At 37.5% G+C, this 18,692-nt stretch overlaps 1 protein-coding gene across 1 annotated transcript; it reads left to right on the plus strand.

Annotated features, from left to right (window-relative positions):
- Positions 1 to 46: 46 nt before the first annotated feature.
- On the plus strand, positions 47 to 18,692 carry vapb (VAMP (vesicle-associated membrane protein)-associated protein B and C). The gene is made up of 6 exons (XM_067504602.1): positions 47 to 308; positions 8,120 to 8,272; positions 12,168 to 12,271; positions 12,585 to 12,665; positions 13,948 to 14,127; positions 16,088 to 18,692. Exons 1-6 carry the CDS (start codon positions 251 to 253, stop codon positions 16,241 to 16,243), a joined length of 732 nt encoding a protein of 243 aa, XP_067360703.1. The 5' UTR covers positions 47 to 250; the 3' UTR covers positions 16,244 to 18,692.

The raw sequence follows: 18,692 nt of genomic DNA on the forward strand, positions 1-18,692 counted from the left end.
CCTCCCCCCTTTACCGGGCGGCTCTGCAGAGGCTGTGACGTCACCGGTCTGCCTCTCACTCCCTTCCTGCTGCATCACAACAGCCGCTAGCAGCTCGAGTAACACCGGAGAGCAGGGAGATAGGATATCCACCGTTTATTCACGAAGAAAATAACGTGTGTGGACGGTGCAGCTCTCAGCAACATCTTAACACGGGGGTGACCGACAGGAACTGGTTGCAGTGAGACAACCCCGCTCCAGCTGTTGGGACATGGCCAGGCCGGAACAGGTTCTGCTCTTGGAGCCTCAGCACGAACTGAAATTCAGAGGTAGGAGAGGGGAGGGCCCGGCTTTGGACGGCAGGGCGAGCCGCCTCTGCCATCAGGGTTAGGAGCGGTGGGCAGGACGATGTTACCGTAACTAAACTGGGAGAAACTGCAACTCACATATTGGCAATATTGGGACTGAAAAGAATAAGACTGATCCGAATGCACGGCGGGTCAAATGGCAGCCAACGCTAGCTAGGAAGGTAGCTGGATTTGCTTCGGATGGCTAAGCTAGCCAGGCCCTGTGACACATATGTGCGACAATGACAACTGCAAGAAGTGAAACATATGTCCACTGGGAATTAGCAATCATAATAAACACGTGACAACATATCTTTGCTTTTTTGAATGTACAACCTTGCATTGCTCATAAGCTTCAACATCCTTAGCAGGTCTGCTTACTAGCATTAGCTCTCTCTCTGATTGGCTGTGTAGCTCTGTTGGCCAGCCAGCTGTCATTTAAGAACTTGACAGCTCACAGATCAGAATAACTGCAACCCATGCTACTTTGGACCTTTTGGCATGCCGATCATCAGCATGCCCACCGTCCTTATCATTATTTTTTCACAATCAATAATAGAAATGTTAGTAAAACCCGCTATTTTGCAGCAAGATGGCACTGTGTTTTAGGCCCAAATTATGTTACATAAACGCGAATGGTACTGCTGTATCCGTCTTGCAACAGATTAGAGATCCTGACACAATTTAAATATTGCACATTGTATTTATGAGTAAGGAGCTAAATGGTGTTGTAGTAGTGTCAGCTCAGTTCAAATAAAGGATAGCTAGCCCCACAGTCAGGCATTAGGGGAGACATCTAAAAAACTAATCAGTACTGAGTCTTCCTTGGTGATTAATATGGCAATTATTTGTTTAATTAATCAGTTGATCGTTTATAAAATGCCAGAGAATTTTTAACAAATCCTGTTATAGTTTTCATTATCAGTGAAATGCAGAAGCAATAACAAGGTGAAATTTGTAGTCTTCACCATGTTGTTATTATTATCATTGAGTGTCAAAGTGGAACTTTTTTTAAAGTATTGAAAAAGTATTAATATTGAGATATAATTATCATGGTCATCTTTTGATACAGCAACATTAATTTTATTAGGAGTTGGGAAGGTTCTCTCACTCTCACAGTTGCTCCGGGGTCTATTCTCTCATCTTAAATCTCAGTGATTGTTGTGTCACTGACTGCTTCGTATGCCATAGCAAGTTTTTTCATAGATAATTATATTGATCCTGAACATTTTCTTTTTATTTCGGTGACAGTCCAGCCCTGTTCTCTTGACCCACAGATGTGCTCCTATTAACATTGCCTAATTGTTTTGGGTCCTCTGCTATTGCTAGATGCTTTCAAATTTGTTTGTTTGCATTATGTTTGTTATTTCTGACTGCTGACATTAGGCTTTGCAGTGTGAAAATGTGTTTAATTTCTTTCACTTTTATATGCCATCTTTGGAATTAAACTTTTCCACAAATTAAGCACATGTGGCATTATATAGCAAGGAGGTCAGTTTTACTAAGGGCTGGTATTTAGTGTGAGATTAGATTTTTCTCACAAGTTTCTTAATTTAAGAGAGTTTGGTGCATCCATCTTCAACTCATACAAACTATATAAAGAAACGTAGAAAAATGTAGTCAGAATGTATAACAACATATAAAAATGCTCTTTTATGAGGCCCTATGTGTTTGTATCTCTCTGTTTAACAGGTCATGCTCATTCCTGAAGAATCTCCTTTATTTTCCATACTTTTTGGAAAACAAGATTATTACGAACACTTGTTTAAAATTTCAATATGCAACTGAATCTAACACTAGCATAAGACTCAACATTAATCCACTATGTTTCAGTAGGTCTCTGCTAAGTACCAGCTGCTATGCTCCACCACACTTTGGAGATGCACCTAGATACAGAGAAAGATCAGAGACTGCAGACAAGATGGTGGAATTTTAACAATGCCCAGAAGATGTCAAATTTTTATTGAACTTGGTGTTTTTAGATGTTTTCAGGTCTTGTCCTAAAACAGGAATTTCCAAACCCTGGCTCTCAAGCACACTTACCCTGCTTGTATTTTAACTGGATCAGTTGTTAGCAGTCAGTCAGAATCTGGAAGATGCCATCTTAGATGGGTTGGGGAAGACAAAGCAGATTGGTATCTTCCAACTGATTGACTGAACACACCTGAACCAGGTAATCAGCAGGTGAGGCACTAGTTGGGTAGGGGATGTTGGGAAAACAAGCATTGCAGGGCACTTTGAGGACCAGGGTTGGGAACCAGGGGTGTAGACCAATGACTTTTCCTAACTAACCCCTAACCATCTTCATCCTAAAGGACACGTTCACTCATATTCAACTTGCTTCTTTTAGTTTTTTTTTTTTTTTTTTGTCCTTTCGGCTTATCTTGTGAGTTTAGGGTCGCCACAGCGGATCATTGTCTGCATGTTGATTTGGCACAGTTTTTACGCTGGATGCCCTTCCTGATGCAACCCTCCCCAATTTCTACCGGGCTTAGACCGGCACTGCACAGCTGGGCTGTTAGCGGTTCAGTGTCTTGCCCAGAGACACTTCGACATATAGCCAGGGCTAGGGATCGGACCACTGACCCTGTGATCCGTAGACAACTGCCTTCGGTAAAGTGCCCTGAGATGACTTTGTTGTGAATTGGCGCTATATAAATAAAGTTGAATTGAATTGAACTTTACCAACTTTACCAAGTCCTGAGATGACTTTGTTGTGAATTGGCGCTATATAAATAAAGTTGAATTGAATTGAACTTTACCAACTGAGTTTTAGTTTTAGTAGTGTATATAAATGAATGCCATTAAAGCTATATTAAAATATCTCTCTACATGTAGCTGAAAAATGACTCCAGATGACAACACTTAGAGGACCCTTCAGTTTAGATTTTGTTTTCTTGTTGCTCACACCATGGAGTTTGTAATCAGGGTCAACCTGCCTTCCCAGAGCTCCTCCAGATGAAATCATCTGAACTCCTAATGATGAAAAAAATTCCTTCGGGTGACGTCATCTGCGGCTGAGTTTTTTCAGCTAGAAGCATTAGTATAAGTATTTTAATATAGGGAAGCCAGAGGGACGTTTGAAAGCATTAATGTAAATTTACACCCTAAACTAAAGCCATATAAAGCAAGTTGAAAGTTGGTGAAGTTGCACTTTAAGGTCACTCTTCTACTGTAAATAAAAACGTTCAGCTATTATCTACTACTTCCTGCTGAAGTTGGTAGTGTGTCATCTTTGTTTGCAACCAGACATTCCTGATACTTTGCAGGGCCTTTCCAGGTAGCTAGTGCTATTCTGTGAGTCTGACTTCATAGAACGTGTCAACAACACCTCTTCACAATAGGATTGTTGGTCTCGGGGCATATTCTCAGGAAAACTATATAAATTAAAGTCACATGCTGTAGCTTACAAACTGTTGCAATTAACAGTTCTTTTATTTCCCTAATATTAATACCAAATTCCAACGCCCTTTGCAGGAAATATCCATGTAAATTACAGCTAATTTATAGGAATTTATGTGAAAGTTTCTATCTATTAGTATTCTGTACAGACATACTTAAAGTGTAAAACAGACTTTTGTTTTCCTCAGTTTTCTAGACAATATTTCAATTTGCATGTCTATACTCTAAGTAAAACTTCAGGAATCAGTGTCTAGCAACGTGTTAGACCTTAGTTCAGAACATCTTTGGACCAAATACTCTCAACTGAAGTTTTTTGTATTCAATTTTAGCTTTTATCAGGGGTATTATTAGCAAATCTTTACAAAAATCTCCCAGCTCCCCACTTTTTATCTTCTTTTTAGTAAAATCCGACCTTGAAAGTTGACAACTTCAACTATCAGCTCTTCGTAATTGTTTTTCTACTACCATTTGTGGTTTTCATGCATTAGACTATATGCTGGGAAACTTTCAGGAAGTAGTAGATCAGGTGTACAGTAGTTGGTGGAGTGAGTCCCTTTCATTATAAGCCTTTAGATGTTAAGCCAAGTTGTGAGGCTCTGAATTTCCTCTCTGTTTTTGCTCAACAGAGAAGGGAAGTGTCAGTTGCTCTGGGTGTTTGCTGAGCTGAAACTTTATCTGCAATCTGGTGTATGTGCTAATTCTGAAATACATCCCTGTTTTCATGCAGATGGAGAGTGCTGTAGCACCCTGCAGATTGTATTTTGTATTATTTGTACAAAATAGCTACTGTAGTGGTCAACTTTGTTTTATCATTATACAACGATACTTGATTTAAAAAGTTGGCTTGACCATGTCTACATTAGGGTTAGTTAATCTGTAACTGCACCTCTTTCTCTCTGCTTTGGCTAGCCGTCCAGACTGAACCACTCCCAGCTTGATCTTACACAGTGTACTGTAGTTTCTGGTAGAAACACTGCTTTATCAGTATTTAAACTGGAAGTCTGTCAACAAATGCTGGATTGATGGTCAAAGCTTCTTGGAATTTATGAGTTGTGAATTTTCTAAAAATATTTTCATTGCTTCCACTTCATTGCCTTAATGTTCTACAGTGAAACCAGATTTCCTTAAGTAATATATAACTTGTAAAGTGATAACACAGCCATCTTGAAAGATTTCCCTAATTTCCCACACAACAAAGAAGGGCTTTCTGGTTGCCAAAGTCACATGTTTTTTCTGCTGTGCATTTGCAGCCTCAGTAAAGTTCACCAATAAAACAACACCCCGCACCCTTCTGAGACGTAGTGAAATACTCAACTTACCTCAATTTTATTCATACTCTACAAAAAAGTTGAAAATTTTGGCCTTATTAAAGAGCTGAATCAGGCATTCTTCCTCTTGTTGGAGGAAGTGTACTGCAAAGCATGTGCTTCATCTTTCATCAACTCAAAGATGTGTATTTTGTGTGTATTCTGTTTTTTTTTTTTTTTTCCTATTTTGTTTGAGTGTGCTACCTTAACAAAGGCTATTGTAAGTTCAGATTTAACTCCATCTTTAAGATCAAATTTTTGAAAGGACGGAATTCCTGTCTCACCTTCTTTTTAATAACAAGTGTACACCTGTTTGAGGTTAACGATTTGATTGGTTTGCTTTGTACTGTATGTTTTATTACATTCTGATGACACTAGAGTAGTAGTCAAAACATTAGATTTCTAGCTAAATTTAAGGCTGACAGTCAGTCTGTGTGCCCCAGTCTTTTCTCTCTGAAGTTTGAGGTTATTGAACTAAAAGAATCCAAATTTAGCTGCATAGTATTGCTGCATCTTGTAAAATGTGCAGAAGTAGCGCTGAAGCAAAGTTTGGGAAGTTGTACAATAATTCATAATTACCTCTGTCTTGACTTTGTATTAACTCCTATTGGAAGTACTGGAAAAACACAAATGTGACTAATGCTTGCCAGATAGTTGTCTGGATACATTTTACTGTGCAATTTCTGGAGTGTCCTGTCAATAAAGAAGCAGTTGCCAGAAATAATAGGAATAAATACATTTGACACTGTGGTTTTGAGAGGCAGCACTTAAAGTATATATAGAATGAGGTATGTTGAAATTAAATTTGAACTTGTGTGCATTTTTCACCAGTGGAAATGCACACCCTTTAATATGTTTAATGTGCTGATGATGTCAAAGAAGTCCCATTAGACTTTAGGCTTTCTCCAGAGTCAAGCTTGAGTCAGATAAGGTTCACGTTTCTTTACCTCTCTGGCTGTACTCATACTAAAGCTTTCATATCTATCACATTTTACTTTTCTTTTAATGGCACTGCCAGTAAAGACAAAAGAGACTTTTTACTATTCAGTGCGCTGCTGCAGTTTTTGAATGTGAGTGTATCGGTTTGGGTACTCTGGAGCTGTGAATTGCTATTATTTTTCAGCAATTGAAATTAAATAGTACATTTCAGAACTTTTTTCTCTTTTTCATGTTTACATAAAAAAAAAACCCCACCAGCCCCAAATTCAGCATGTCAACACTAAACATTTGTCCAAAGTCATAAAGAACTAGCTTATCTCAGCATCTGACTAAGTGTGAATAAATAAAGTGACAGAAGGAATTAAAACTGCCTTAATCTACAATAGAACTGTGGCAAACTCTCAAAAATGTTTGGAAAAACCTACCTGCTAAGTACTTTAAAAACACAGAAGTGTATGCAGACGTATTGGTGCGGTTTTATACTGTAGGCAAAGAGCAGTTACATTACATATTGATTATATTTAGTTTTATGAGGCTAATTGATAAATATAAACTATTCATGACATAGCTTTTGAAAGTGTCCCTTTTACTGCCTAAAATCGTTATGAAGTACTGTAGCTCTGGTGCATCACTTAATGACTCTGTCTAGGGTTAAGAATGGGTCAGTTGTGTTTCTTTGTTTTGTCACCAATAGTCGAGCATTGCATTGTGGATGGAGGAGTCACTTAACCTTTGCGTACCTTTTTAGAAGTGGCACAGTGCTATTTGGTGGTGGCTTTTGTTGTAAAGGTTTTCTGCATTATTGACAAGTCTGCAGCTTAATGCATCTGACCCAGCGAGAGCCTCTGAGAGATGAGGTCTGCATTAACAATGATAGATGTAATTACCTGAAGCCAGTTTGCCCCAGCTATTGTGTTTATGGCAGTGCAGCAGGATTAGTGCAGAAAAGCCTATGATATATAGACCTGTATACATAGTTGTTTTTTTAAAGGTTTGTGTAAATTGATCCTTAAAGTGTTCTTTCTCATCAAGAGGAGGGAGTAGACACCAGTAACTAGTGTGAACACTAATGCTAGAAGACATACAATATTTATAATCGTCAAGTCTGAAACACACTTAACTTTATGTATCTAGTGGATAACGTACACCTTTACATAATTCATTTAATTCAAATGCCAGGCCCAATAAAGAAAAGATGTTACTAATATCCAAATAGTTTGTAGTAGCCTAAAAGTCCAATCCAGTTAGACTTAGGTAGACAAAATTTAAAAGTGTTAGCATACATGTCACTTTTTTAATAGGATATTTACTGGTATTTCAGTCAGCTACTTTATTTTAATAATTAAAAAAATAGCTCTGATTAACCTGTTTACTTTGTCTGTACAGTCTATCAGTGTGGTAAAGGTCATATCAGTGTAAATTGTTGAAGTACTTGATAAGCAGACAATGAATATTCTGAAATGTAAAACATTTAATTTAAGACATTTAAAGAAATTTTCTTGAGTAATATATAAAATAACTGACAGATTAATTGATAATTAAAAAAATTAGCAGTCCACATGTTTTACAAATAATTGACGCTGTCACTCTGCCTTCATTTTTGTTATGTTAGTGTAAATACGTGACATTTAAAATTTTTTTATTTTCTTCCATATTAGTTATTTTATGTGCTCTAAACTAGCTGTTTTCATTTTTCCATTTGTTTCCATTTGCTCTTTTTCTAGCAGCACATAATGGATTTGCATTTTTCATCTATCAGTTGACTAATAGACACTCAATTGCTTTGATTAGCAAATCACTGCACAGCTCAGACAGAAAGGGCTTTTTTGAGTTTGCATGCCAGTGGTAGTTTTAATACGGTAATATTCTCTTACTGTACCAAAATTAAAATCAGTTAAATCATTAAAAAAATGGATCTCTGTCCATTTTTTTATTGGTATAACTGATAATTTTAGCCTTTTTGTATTCTTCGACTTAAGGCTCTGTTTAGCTTTTTAAAAAATGTTTTATTCTGCTAAATTTAACATCATTGTCTCTGTATTATTATTCGAACAAAATCTACAGCTGTTTTTCCCAAGATACCCAACGACTGACTTCAAACACAATTTTTAAGTGTCTACTCTGTTTTTTTTTTTTTTTTCCCAGGTCCATTCTCAGATGTGGTCACTACAAATCTCAAGCTTTCCAACCCTACAGACCGGAATGTGTGTTTCAAGGTGAAGACGACAGCACCCCGCCGGTACTGTGTGCGGCCAAACAGTGGAATCATTGAAGCAGGCACCTCAATCAATGTCTCGGGTAATAAATATGAAAGCACAGTAGGGTAATGTAACCTATAAGTTGTGTTTTTATTTTATTTTGATTCCATTAAACAATTGTGAGAATGTTAACTGCAATCTATTACTGTAGCACAAAAGGTACATTGATGTGGACCAGGGCAAGAGAGTCCGTCTGCCACAAGATACCCACAAACCTGTGATGTGTCATTTGCTGGCTTAGCTGAGGATACACAACGTGCCTCTGAAGCTCAACAAAGCTGTAGCCTTGACCACAGGAATGTTGCTGAGCTTGATTGCTGTGATTCAGCAGCATTCAGTGGAAAAATATGTGCTATGAATGTTTCAAAAATCCTTGTGTCCACAAATACTGAGGTTTTTCTGGCTTTAAGTCAGATGTTTCTCTGACATATTCAAAACAAAAGGCAAAAGCAAAATAACATACTAAAATTAAAAAAAATTACCATTAAAATATAACATGTTAAAATATTACTTAACACATATTATTAAAACTACTTAAGTTGTGATTACAAAATATTTGATAAACTAACAAACATATCAACCTCATTCCTTGTAAATAGGGTGGCCAAACCATTAAAACCACCTTTTAATATAACCCACTCCAGTACAACTCCTCCATCCACTATGACCTAAATGAAAAACACATAGTAAAATTAACACCTTTCTTACCGTTTCAACTTAAAAACTAAAATAATATAATCTTGTAAAAGTAAAATAAATGTCAGAGCTGCTGTATTGGATTTTATTAGATTCACACAGCCAGTTAGTATATATGGCGAGTGTTTTTTTTTTTTTTTTTTTTTTCCTTTGCAGGCAGGTTTATGGTGTAACCCACATGTTTTCTGGGGTGCAAGAATTAAGTGTTTCCTGCTGCACCACTGCTGCTATAGCACTACCAAACCATCTGCACACACGTTACTACTAACAAATAAATAAAAAATTTGCTTTCAACAAAAAGGGTTTTCTCTTTTATGCAAAAAAGTTAAATATATTGTATTACAATTGATAACAATTGATCCAAGAGAGCACAGTCAGGATTGAAAGATCTGATTTTCTGAGTGTTAATCTAATATCTTGATGAGTTGTCCTTCTGGGGCTGTATCGATAGCTCTGGGTGGTGTTGCTCTCTTCCCTCTCCCACACTGTTTGTCTGAGGAGCTTTGCTGATCTTTGACCGTGTTTTTGTGTTGAGTAATATTGGACAAAGTGGATAGGGAGCCCCTTTGTACATTTAAGGCTTCTCTCAATCAAACGGTGTGACGCTGGGTCTTTTGATATTGTGTATCATATCACATTTCATATCATGTGCCCTACGGTTCAAAGTAAACAGGTGTTGAATGTATTTTCTTTATTATTTTTATGCCTGATACTTTTTTGTTATATTGTCAAACCCAGTTTTTGTGTTTTTGTAACAAGGTGCTGAGAATTCACTTTAAATGGGTCAAGGAAAAGCTGCAGTATCAGTGAGTGATACTGAGTGATATAATAGTTTCCAAAATGGTAATGAAAGACAAGGTTAAGTGCGGGTTATTTGTTGTGTTCTGATGGCAAGTTAGTTCATCAAAGCAAGTGAGCAAGTTTTCCAGTTTGAGGATTTGCTGTTTCTTTCATAATGTTGTAAACTGGACACCTCACATACACTAAGGAATCAATTGATAATTTGAAAATAAAAGAGAATTGAAAGTATTAATTAGTTGCAAACCCTACATGGCCCTGTTTTTGTGTTTTGTTTTGTTTTTTGCATTGAATTGAGCCATACATTTTGCCAAGCATTAAACAATGACCTGAATCAATTTGTAAAAATATTCAATATCCCTTTTGAATATTCATTGTTTTTTTAAGCCAAAATGCCAAACGTGGTTCTAGCATCTTATAGCAAATTTTTTTGTCCTTTTACCCCCTCTGATAGATAGAACTGGATATTTGTATTTGACTCCACCATGGGCTTTTGGAAATTTGCACTTTATTTTGAGCATCTTCAGTGATAATATAAACCATACTACAGATGGTCTTCTGTCAGCACTGTAATAATTATTTTCTCTATGTGTGGTCATTATGGAGAAACAGAAACCATTGGTGGACCTTTTCTAAGCACTCGAAGTTAAATAGTTTGTGGTAATTCTGTTGTGAGCATCTTATCCGATGGGACACTATTAGAGTAATTAGTGGCAGGAAGGTTTTCTTACCTCCCTTGCTCACCCCCTTAATGGTACCATTCATCATCAACAAGCATGCAGGCAATTACCATCCTGCTTGACCATCTTGACTACAATTAGCCTCTGTGACATTTCTAAATGATCATCCAGGGTGAAAAAAAGAATATGCAATCATTAGCAGAAGTAGGTTTTTGTAAAGTTGTTCTTCTAAGAGTTTAGATCAAAGAGGGTTAAAATCAGTTTTCTTCTACTGTTGCTGTGTGCTTTCCATCGCAGGCCTTGGCTTGGGATGTTTTTATGTTATGCAGTGTTGCTGAAAGAACTTGCATGTTTTCCTGTCTCCATCCTCCAGTGTTGTCCCCTTGGACCCAAGGTAGATGGTTGTGCAAATTGAGTCTGACTGAAACAGGACGTTCTCAATCTGTTAGTGCGTCTGTTTCTGTTTTGTAATATTGAACTGCTCTGATTGCTGCAATAGTGCACTACATCTCGGAGGTTTTCCACTCTAGGGAGAATTGGCATGTGCCATATATGAAAGCCATTCTGATAGCTATGCTGGCTTTGAATTCAGGAGGTAATTTGTTTTTTGTGCAACCTGAAGAATCTTTCAAGCATTGCAGACATAGTTTGTAGTGATGTCAAAATATTCCTTTATTATTAAAGAGTACAAAAACAGAATCACGCACAAATAGCACATTTTTATCTCCTGTGCACTTTTAGCCCTCTAACATAAGAAAAAGAATTATTGAAATCATTTAAATAATTGTTGCAGCTCCAAAGTACCTTCTCAGTCACCCCTAAACCAGGCCCCCCATGTCACTGGAATGACATCAAATAAAACACCATAGATTAGATGTGTTGATGGAGTTAAGTAGTATTCCAACACAACACTTGCTTTTTGTCAGTGATTTGTAATGTTAAGTATGAAAAAGGCAGAGTTCAAAGCTGTTGGAAAGATTACCCCCTGGGGTATCTGTCAGTTTCTCCATCATGTTTTCACGAACATAAAAATAAAGGAATCTTCACCACCTTTTTCCAGCAGAACAGGCAAGTCAAGAGGCTTGAATATGTGTAGTCCTTAAATTACTGTTTGATGAATAATATGTGCGTATTTAATACTCACTAATTTAATCTGAGTAGTGAACTCAGAAGTTGAGAGATTTAAAAAAAAAAGAGGTGAAAAGTCACTCACAAAGAAGAATGAAAGGCCTAATTGCTGCCATTTATATTTGAGCTTCACCCACAAATCATGACTGTCTGCTGTCTGCTACAGTTTGGATGAAATTAGCAAGCCACTTTGTTTGACATGTAGTCTTCGAGTCTCCTGAGAGTATGGTTTAAAAACAGGCAAATAACAAAACTGGTGGATTCATAACAGAACAAAATAATAATACTAAGCATACCCAAGATAATATGGGGACTTCCTGTCCATGCATAATTATTATTATAATTATTTTTTTTCAAGCCGTTAACTCAAGGAACCACATTATCTGCTTCGAATTTCGTGATCTGTTCATTTATAAATTCATTTTCAAGTTTAAAAAAAAAACAAAAAAAACATTTTGGTTAGAGTTTCTTAATATGAAGTTTTTGTTTTCTTGGATCACCCCATTTCCTGAAAAGTTGGGACACTGTGTGAAATCTAAATAAAAAGAGCGTGCAAAGTGAAAACATCTTATAGATGTATAGGATCTGTGTTTTCCTTCCTATGCTGACACAGTCTGTCATCTTCTATTTCAGTTATGCTGCAGCCTTTTGACTATGACCCCAATGAGAAGAGCAAACACAAGTTCATGGTTCAGTCCATGCTAGCACCTCCGGACATGACCGACATGGAGGGAGTGGTAAGTGTATCACGTCATGTTTACCTGCAGGGTATCTGCAAAACTGAAACACGTAAAAAGAAGATAAATTCAGTTCTTTCAAAAAACAATCTCCCCTAGATAAATGCCATAAGTTCATGTACTCAATTGAATGTTTTTTGTTTTAGGTTTTTTTTTTTACATTAAAAGTTGCACCAGACATGGTTAAACATAGGAAGATAAAATGAAAATAAAATTCTTATTCTATATTGTTCTGGGACCTTTGCCCTGTCCTTTGGTTAAATGACGTGATACTGTGTTGATGGTCCTTTATTTTGGTTCTGTGCGTATCCAGTGGAAGGAGGCTAAGCCAGAGGAGCTAATGGACTCCAAGTTGAGGTGTGTTTTTGAGATGCCAGTGGAGAATGAAAAAACGGTAAGCACCTGATATTTCTCCTCTACTTGTCTCCTTGTGTACATTATTGTTGTCGCTATATATTGGATATCAAAGACATTATAAGGAATCAAACATCTCACTGCTTCCTTCCAGCATTTTTAAAATCACAATAATTGGCTTCAGCAGGGTGTCAAAATGTACTTTTATTTATCAGTGCTGTAGGTTTAAAAAAAACATGACAAATGTGGCTTTTTATTGCTTCTTTCTGCACAGCACAGCATGAATTAACATGTGTCCTAGTAGGGGCTGCAGTATTTATGGAGCAATGATGTTTATTGTTATTTTGCAGCCTTCCACTACTGCTCTGCAGCTGCTTTCTCTTTGTCTGCCTTTACATTTCATCCGACCCATCTCACTCTTCATCTGTTCTAGTTTTTCTCAACTTTTCTGTCTTTTTCTATCTACTGAAGTTAGTAATGCTGTCTCCCTCTTTCATCCTCCACCTGCATCCCTTTTTTTCTTTCCTCGCCCACATTCTCAGGTATTAGTATCTTTTCAGAAAGCCAATTTGTTCATTCCTACTTTAACTTTATTATTGCTGTGACTTCTTTCACACCCCACATAGTTTTAGACACATTGACCCATTATAATATGAGCCAAGTGCATCGGCATAATGCACATTTAAGGGGAAGACCCTGTAGTAGTTGTGTTTTGTTCATTATGAACTGTGAGACAAACACACATGGCTTCAGTCAGCTCTCTGTACCACAGAGTTCATCTGTCAGTGATGGCGCTGATAAAAAAAATCAGCTTGATCCACATATGAAAACGACCCCTGGTTGAACTTCCACAAACCTAGAGGCACTAAACAAACACTGAAATTTGCAAAGAGACACATTTATTGGTTACACAGCACAGACTGTATTTTATTTTAAGATATTCCAGATTTTATTCCATAAATAACATTTTGGCACAAATGGGACTGCCTCAACAAAAACCGTTCACATCATATGTAAAACTTTCTGACCACCAGCATGTGCCAGCAGCTCTGTGTAAAAAATATAGGTGAAATACATAAAATCTGACCATATACAGAGCTCACATATCCTCCAACCCTGCATGCATGCAGTTTAAAGTTAATAGTATAATCCAGGGTTCTTGCGGGTTTGTGTTTGCATACTGTTTATTGCATATAAAAGTCTCCAGATGTCAACTGCTTATGTGTACCAGCCAAGCCATTGCTCATGATTCCCATAGAAACCTTTTAGCATCGATCGATACATATTACCCTATAACTTGTCCCCTTGTCACACTTTTGCAGCATGACATGGAGTCCAACAAGATGATGTCATCCAGCTTGCTGAAGTCAGAGTCCTCCACATTGCCTGCAAAGTCACTGAGCTCTACACTTGACGATGGAGAGGTAAAGAAAATCATGGAGGAGTGTAAGAGGCTGCAGATGGAGGCTCAGAGGCTACGGGAAGAAAACAAACAAATCAGGGTGAGTAAGATGACTCAACAACCAGAGTGCATTATTTGTTTCTATTTTGGTGCGTTTCCTAGATGGTGAAGACCAAGGTATACCAGTTACCTGGTAAATGCAAATTTCAGTTTTAACTGAAAATGGATGTAGGTGCTTTCAAAATAATTTACTGTTAGTTTAGCTGGTGATTATCAAATCAACCTTTTCATTCCCAACACTGAAACGTGCTGCTCTGATTAATTGCTGCAAAGAAAATGTGTGTCAGAATCAGACAGATCCTGTTTCACCTCATCTCGTTATCTGTTTTACATGAAAGTTTAAGCGATGTCCTCAGTCTCCTTTGCTGTGGGATGAGCCACTGCTGCCCATTTTCCTCAAAGCTTTAGAATACTATATTTCATAAAATCCCAGTAATTATGGTTGTGGTTCAGTATCCCGAGCAGGTTTGGTGGTTTGATCCCTAGCTCCTCCTGGGCACATGGTGTTTGTCGGTGGTCTCGGGGGGATTGTTGCAACCAGGAGTCAAGTATAAATTGCAAAAATAGTTACAAAACTCTTTTTATAATTCATTGAAACGCAAAGGCAACTTGTTCCAGTTGCAATAAATGTTACTGTTCTTAGTGTTCAATGTAACACACACAGAGTTTGTCATGTGTACAGACAGGGACACGCCCATCACTGTGTGATTTAGACTAAATCTAACATAAACACTAACCATGCTTTTTTTTTAATCTCACACGCCATGATTCTTTTGGCACTTCTAACAGATCTAGATTCAAAAGCCTGTTGCGATCACAACATTGCAAATTCCATGAGAGACTTATTATAATGGTTGTGTGTTTAGCCTCACTATCTAAATTTAGACTATTTTAAACCTAGTTGGTCAGTTTTGACCTTTTTCCTCCAAGAAATGAAAATCCAAATCAAAATGATTGTACATGAATTTTCCTTGTCTGTCACCTGTTATATGCACTGTAAAGTAAATCCCAGAACATATTAAACTTCAGCTTCAAAGGAAAGTATTACTGCCCTCTGAACAAAGAAAACCTCCCTTGATTATAGTCTTTTTATAGTCTAGACTATTAAGTTAGCCCATGACATCACCCAACATCCAGAGTCATATTTGTGTCATATTTAACTTATTTGATAATAAGCTAAATTAAGTGGAAGTTCCAAATGGTTCAGTAGTGCCCTCTTTGCTGGCTTCAAGAATGAGGTTTGCAATAAGTGAAACTCCTCGTGTCTGTAATCAGTGGCAGATGTCAGTGTTTGACGAGCATCTGTCACGGTGATAAATGAAATAAGATTTAGTTTGTGAATCTCACACACAAACTTATGTTTGTACTTTTATCTTTGTGAGGAAACCCTTATCTTAACCTCAACCATCACAACTAACTGCTTACTCCAGTTATTTCCTCAAAGCGTTAAATTCTAAACAAGTTGTGTCAGACGCTGAGGGTCTAATTTCAAAATGTCCTCACTCACAAGATGTAAAACTCACATTGGTCTCCACCAAGATAGCATAAAAGCACACATACACACACAGACACCACAAATGGCCAAGAAAGAGTCATCGTCCCCTTAAACTCTACCACCACCTCCCCTTTAAGTTATTGCCAGAGGCAGAGCGACTGTTGGCTGCTCCTGCGGCTGAGATTAAACTAACAGACGACGACCCCCCCCCCCCCCCGCTGCTGGGAAATGAAGTGTGTTAAATCCTGGCGCCTTCTGCAGTCCTGAGGGGGATTGGGTCGGATGAAGATTTAAACAGATCCTGTTACTTTAAGTTAATAAATAAATCTGCCTTATCTCAGTGACTGATTGACAAACTGACTTTTCCACATGTTGTCTTTGTCTTTTGTTTCTCTTTCTTCCACTTTCCCTCCTTTTATTTCCTCCTTTCAACATCACCACCCTTCTCCCTCTTCCCATGCATTTCCTCATTTCTTAATCCTTACCCCTCCTCTCCATTATTCAGGAAGATGATGGTCTGCGTATGAGGAAGAGTAACATGATGTCATCCCAGCACCCATCGGTCGGTATGAAAAAGGAGGAGGGCTTGAGTGCCCGCATGGTGGCCCTCATTGTGCTCTTCTTTGTGGTTGGCATCATCGTGGGCAAGTTGGTCTTGTAAAGCGCATAGCAGTTCAGTCGGCCGCAGCATGCTTTCGGAGGATGAAAACAAAACACAGGATCTGGGATTTTTGGATCAGGAAATGCCATATCCTCTGGGTGGGGGGTGGTACTAGTTTTGATGCAGTCTCATTTATGTAGAAAAAAAATTCAAAGATAATGTATGAGGAAAAAAATCATCTTATGAACAAACCCACTGTTACAGGTCTTGCCTCTGCGTATCATCACATAATTATTCTGGCCCTACTCCAAATGTTTCATGTATACAGATGGCTGGTTCTATGGGTGGGTGGGGAGGTAATGGAAGTATTATTTAATACTAATGATTCAGACCAATGGATTTTCTAACACTGGCAAGGTAGAGTTTGTGTGGCTGAGTCAGTTTGCAATTGTGTGAATGTCATTTTAGTGTTGTTATTTCTTTTTTCTAAATGACAAAGACTAGAGCCTATGTATATTTAAACGTAATTTCCCCACTGTACAGGTTATTCAGGTGTTCTTTCCAGATAAATCCCCTTTAAAGAAGGGATTTACTAGAGAGATGATCCACACAGTCGGGGTTAAAGAGAGGGCTATCAAACTGACTCCTCCAAACAGAGGCTTTGTACAATTGGCTTTTCTTTAAATGTAAAACAACTTTGATCAGTGTAGAAAACACTATACCATAGGTATTCACGTTGCTCATGTCCCTTTTATGTTCACGCTACCTTATGCCCCTCCCCCCTTACTCACCACATGCCCAGTTTGTGGAGGGGGATATTTGATTGCATGTGTTCACACAGGTGTTGCATCTGGACTTTGAATCTAATTTAATTGCTTTTATAATGGTGATAATAATAATAATAATAATAATATTTCATTTGGTTGTAGGTTTGCACATTTACATTTTCTAACTTTTCTCTCTTGTGTTTTGTTGTGTTTTTAAGATTTTAATTTTAAATTTTTATTTTTTCTGTTGAAGTATTTAAAAAATAATGCAGCTAGCTGAAATACGATTTGCCGGATTCAGTCATTTCAGTGAGGTTTCTCCAGAAGAAAGCGTTGCCTTGTGACCTGTTTGGGCAAGTTATTCTCAGGCCTAGAAGGAAGTACAGTATATATACAGTACATTATCTCTCTCACACACACACACACACACATATATATATGGAAGCATGCATACATATAGTGAGTATCACAAATTGAACAGAAGGTGTAGGTAGAAGTGATTGGTTTTGTGTTTTCCCTAACATCAGTGACACCACCACTGTGTCTGTTCCACCTTTTTTTTTTTTTTTTCCTCAAGCCATACATTTGTTTAAATTCTGTTTTGTTTAAGGCAAATGTATGTGAGAGATTGCGTGTTTCAAGCTGCCTCCTCTTTTTTTTCACTCCACTGCAGCCCTGTGTTCAGTTTTTGGTGTTTTATTAAGCATTTATCGGTTTACTTAATAATAATTATTATTACATCCTCACTGCATTAGAACACATGCTTATTTTTAATGCACCAGGTGTAACAGTGTCTCTTGTGTTCTTCCTGCCGAATCCTTTTGTTTTTCAAATGAGAGGGAGGGAAGAATACAACTTAGCTTTAGCCTTTGTGGGACCACACGGTGACACCATTTCAGAACTTATTATTGTTATTCTTTGTCAAAAATAAACAACAAAAAACATAATAAAAAATTTGTCAGCCCCAAATTTACATGTTAAAGGAAATAATCGATGGAGGGTATATAACTATACTATTTGTATTTGACATTATTTGAAGCAAAAAGACCATCTGGTGACATTTTTATCCCACAGTATTCTCATAAGTTGAGGAACCTGGAGTGTATTCCATTTTTCTTAACTGAAAGAAGGAAGAAAAACAACATATCCACCCTCTTTTTATGTTAAGCAAAGTGGAAGAATGGATTAGACTGACGGGTAAGAGATGAAATTAAACATGAGCGTGTGCTTCTACTGTAACTCTGTCAGTTGTTGGTTGAGGATGACTTGCTGCTTAGAGGGAGGGCAGAGCAGATCTGAGCTACAGTCCTGTCTTGGTTTATCAGACCTGGGTCATTTAGTACTTACTGAAAACAATTGTGAATCCTGGTTGGAGTATTTATGCAAGTATATGAGTACATCATTATATCAGAATTTACCACTGTACTGAGCTGATGAAGTAAACCCAATCAATGTCGGTACTCCAAGTAGGATTAAACAAACAAAAATCAATTACTTGTAAATACTAACTGATCCAGGCCCAGGGTTAAAACACACTACACTGACCTGTCCTGGGGTCTTTGACCATCACCGTGATCAATGTAAGCAGTCGGGAAACTGTTTTGTATGTATATAAATAAATAAATAAGTCTATCTGAGAAGAAGATTAATATTCCTAGTCAGTAGTCTCTCTGGTGTATACAAACAAGCCAACCTGGTTGGACTATGTAGCATCTTATTAAATTAAATGAATAAAGCCCCTG

Source organism: Channa argus, chromosome 5, assembly GCF_033026475.1.
Source record: "Channa argus isolate prfri chromosome 5, Channa argus male v1.0, whole genome shotgun sequence".
Taxonomy (NCBI): domain Eukaryota; kingdom Metazoa; phylum Chordata; class Actinopteri; order Anabantiformes; family Channidae; genus Channa; species Channa argus.